At 35.5% G+C, this 4,078-nt stretch overlaps 1 protein-coding gene and 1 long non-coding RNA gene across 6 annotated transcripts in view; one reads left to right on the top strand and one right to left on the bottom strand.

Annotated features, from left to right (window-relative positions):
• The window catches only part of LOC106472275 (dihydropyrimidinase-like), a 70,403-nt gene that overhangs the window by 21,419 nt on the left and 44,906 nt on the right, over positions 1-4,078 (top strand). The window contains exon 1 of one of the 5 annotated variants that reach the window (XM_013932903.2): positions 2,660-3,220. The exons of the other annotated variants lie outside the window; for them this stretch is intronic. Within the exon in view, the coding sequence (XP_013788357.1) occupies positions 3,173-3,220 (48 nt within the window). The 5' untranslated portion in view covers positions 2,660-3,172. Of the gene's footprint in view, positions 1-2,659; positions 3,221-4,078 lie in introns of those variants that run through there. 5 annotated transcript variants of the gene reach the window in all.
• LOC111089091 lies at positions 1,553-2,593 on the bottom strand. The gene is made up of 2 exons (XR_002613433.1): positions 2,506-2,593; positions 1,553-1,991 (listed from the first exon to the last, which is right to left on the bottom strand). It is a non-coding gene; the product is annotated as an uncharacterized LOC111089091 (long non-coding RNA).

Raw genomic sequence — 4,078 nt, 5'->3', positions numbered from 1 at the left:
CGGTATTCTAGCGTTGTAAGTCCGCAGACACTCCGCTGGTCGCCGACGGTGGGGGGGGGGTCTTTTTGTCCGAACCCACCTCACGCCCTCTACGACGTAGGGAAGAAGCTGCCCCCCCCCGCCCTCGTACGAATAAAACATTAAAAAATATATATATACATTGACTAGCTGTTGACTTTCCAACTATATTACCTCAGTTTGAAAGTTGGTTGTATAAATAGAACATTATAAACTTTTTTCATGTTGATAACACGTAAAAACCTAGTTATTGAAGAACCTTCGAAACAAGATTTCAGTTGATGTTGTTTGAATAGAATGATGTCCCTTATCTCGTGGAGACTGTTTGTTCTTCCTGAGCTCTAGCCATGATGGAAAGCCTTCAGCTCGCACTTCAAGTGAGAACGCGCCGATCAACAATTCAAGTATCTGTCAACCGTCAACTGGGCAACCAGAAACAAGGTTGAATTGTGAAGATTCTTCAATTTATTTGCTTTTCAAACTGTGAATACAAGCCTATTATCGACACGCTTCGTCAGGGACACTATATCGATATTTCACAAAGTTACACAATGTGCTATCTGTGCTTTGCCCACTACGGGTATCGAAACTCGGTTTTAAGCGTTACAAATCCAAAGACTTGCCGCTATGCCACTGACTGTTTGTATTTAGAGCAAAGCATATTGGGCTATTTTCTGTGTCCACCGCGGGAAATCGAACTTCTAATTTTAGCGTTGTAAGTCCGTAGACATACCGCTGTCCCACCGGGGACTTGCGCCAATGGAGGGCTTTTCAGAATTATTAATAACGAAATACATTAGTTGGAATTCCATTGTTCATAACTGTAGGATTAGTAATTGGATCGCATTATATTTTTTAACACATTTTTCCAAATTATTTGTGAATCAATAATTACATTAATTACAGAGCCCTTAATACGAGTTATACAAAACAATTACACAAAAACACAGTTAATATTTCAATTAATGCTGAGGTTCCCTGTGTGTCTCACACAGAAATCCGCGTTTGGCAGATTTTCACACTGAGTGTTGTAAATAGGTAAAACATAGGATTATTCAATATGATGTAAATATGTAGGCTATGCCGGTACTGAACAATACAAAAACAAGTCGAGGCCTGTCGCAAAAACTAATCAATCATCAGACATTTTTCATCTATAAATTTATCTATACCATGAAAAAATTGGCAAACATTTTCAGTCAAAGTTTCATTTACATCTATTTCATATATTTTGAAGTTAAAATTTGCAAATGCGTTTCATAACAAAAATTAAATCATTCGTTCAGGATTCTCAAGATGGCGTTGTTTATCTACCTCTTCTGAATGCACTCTCCAAAAAATATATAAAAAATCGACGAAATAACTTAAAATTTTGCTTACCTCCTAATCTGTAGAATCCTGCTTTAATCTCCAAATATATTATAATATTTAAAGTTGTTGTCTTTTATCATTAAACTTAAGTGCATAACTTGAATCAAATACATTTGGTCAGAGCATTTGCAACCAGCCAATCAGTACTTTTTACGTTTGAGTGTTTTGATATTCTTCTGACATCTAATAACGCTATTAATATTTTGATTTTACTTGATAAGTTGGTCAGTATCATAGTTCCAGAAATTTCAGCTAACTCTACTACATTCCGCTTACAGAGTGTCTTGAAATTGTATTAACAGATTTATTGATATTTAAAGAATCCTGGCATGGCCTGGTGGTTAGGGCGCTCGACTTGCAATTTGCTGATCAAGGGTACGAATCCCAACACAGAACACTCTCGCCCTTTCAGTTGTGGGGGCGTTATAAATTGACGGTTAATGCCACTGTTCTACAAGAATAGTCCTAGAGATGATCTACTTTGTTATTTCTAATAATGGTTGGAGACGGCTTGAATGGGTAATGAAGAATCCTCGTCATCGAATTTGAACTTATGACTTCTAACTTAGGAACGGTTAACGCAGATAGCCCTCGAGTAGCCCCTGAAATACAAAGCAAACAATTTTGTTAGCAAAAGTTTTGGACGCCTTATTTTACGAAAAACCTGCCACTTGGAGCACAATATTACGTAATCGTGATATACCATATAAGCAACAAAAAATACTTAGGACGAGATTAAATATATTATTTTACGAGCAGAAAACTATATATGTTAATAATTAGCTCTATAATTTAGAATATTCAACTTACAAATACTGTTATTATTATTATTATTATGAACAACATTTAACATTATAGTAATATTCCAAACAAAATCCACAAACGTGTTTTTTAAATATTTACTTTTATAATAACTTTTTTTTAATGACTGCTACAAATAAATTAAATATTTAAACTAAGGCTTAACGGAAAGTTTCACATTGATTCATTATGAAAGCTTAGGGTTAGCTAAAACACGGATGTCAAATCAGTCATCGTAATTATTATTATGATGTTGCCTGGTATGCTTTTCCTGTAGAATTACATTCAGTGTATTGAGTAAATTCAAATACTCACAATTTTTTTTGTCCTGTACGATACGCTTCTTATTTCGACCTGCAAAATATAATTTTTTCTAAGAGCCGCAGTACGTACTATCGATCGTTTATCGTCTGCATGAGGATAGCATAGAGTATACAGTGTTCGGGGCGACAGCGGCGCTGCAGGGCCATTTTCTCCAAGCAAGCACCACTAGAACAGGAGTGGCATTGAACGCGTGCGTAGTCTGTTGGGTTTTGCCATATTAGCAATCTGTTCTTCTCCTATAGAAATTAAGTACTCTCTCTTAGCTTTTAGCTACTGTTCTGGGATATAGAAAAATACTTTTTTGTCAATTTAAGCAAGCAAAAAACGTCCTTCCATAATATTACGAGTGACGTCATCTGGGCGTCAAATTCCGAACAGCTAGCTTCACAGTTCTAATATTTTGACGGAAGAATTATCTTATTTCATTATAAAACTTAATCCTACGGCGCACAGTAGATTTGGGGTGAAAAAACATACAAACAAACACAATTTCATCTTTCGATCGGCACTTCAAGGTTTCGAAAGTTGTTTCTTCACCGGTTTAGTACTGGAACTGGAATTTTACATTGGTAAAAGCGCGGGAAAAAGTGCACCCAACTTCTAAGTCATTTCATCCAGTGTCTCTGATACCTGAGCAAGCACGTGAATATTTGACGTCATGTCGAAGACTGTTACGCCAGTTAAAAAAGTGCCAATCCATTTACAGGTAAGTTATTCTTGCCCTAAAGATATTATATCAACCTTAGCTAGTGTATAAAACTCTGAAATTATTGTGTTATCTAATAATACAATGTAAACAAAAAAAAACACAAACAAATACACTGGATAACGTTGTAATTATTTATTAATTTGTTTGTTTGTTTGTAATTACGCACAAAGCTACATAATGGGCTATCTGTGCTCTGCCCACCACGGGTATCGAAACACGGATTCTAACGTTGTAAGTCCGCAGATATACCGCTGTGCCATTGGGGGGCTTATTTATTAATCAAAGCAAGTTCCGCATCCGTATGTATGCGTTCTGATTGGTTCTTTTTTTCAACGTGATCTATTTAAGCTAGTTTCATAGTTTTTAATCAAGAATATGTACGTGTTAGGTTTTAATTTATATACGGGTGACGTACGATTACTGGGTATTCTGTTGTCGCCATATCTATTAATATTCTAACCTTCTTTGTAGCTAAACATTGTAAGAAAAAAGGAAATTAAAATGGCGAACAATTTCGATGAACTTCAAACAACACGTTTATATTTTCAAATTCGATGACGAGGAACCCACTTTGAGAGTAATAATGGCTGGAGACGGCTTGATGATGACAAAACCTTGTCGAAACGTTGTACATTTGCTGTTATGTTAAACTTATATTAAAGTTTTTCTTCATTACCCATTCAAGCCGTCTCCAGCCATTATAAGATGTTTATATAATTTCCAATTGATTGATTAATTTATGGCGTATGATATCGCATGACATTCTTAAGATAAATACCACAACAAATGTCTACTTTCTCACATGGTTTCGAAAAACTTCTCAGTCGAAATAATAACCTTTTATGTATGGTTTCA

This window comes from Limulus polyphemus, unplaced genomic scaffold (assembly GCF_000517525.1).
Source record: "Limulus polyphemus unplaced genomic scaffold, Limulus_polyphemus-2.1.2 Scaffold5210, whole genome shotgun sequence".
Taxonomy (NCBI): Eukaryota; Metazoa; Arthropoda; class Merostomata; order Xiphosura; family Limulidae; genus Limulus; species Limulus polyphemus.
Note: the sequence above shows the minus strand (reverse complement) of the source record. Positions and strands in the feature narration are given on the sequence as shown.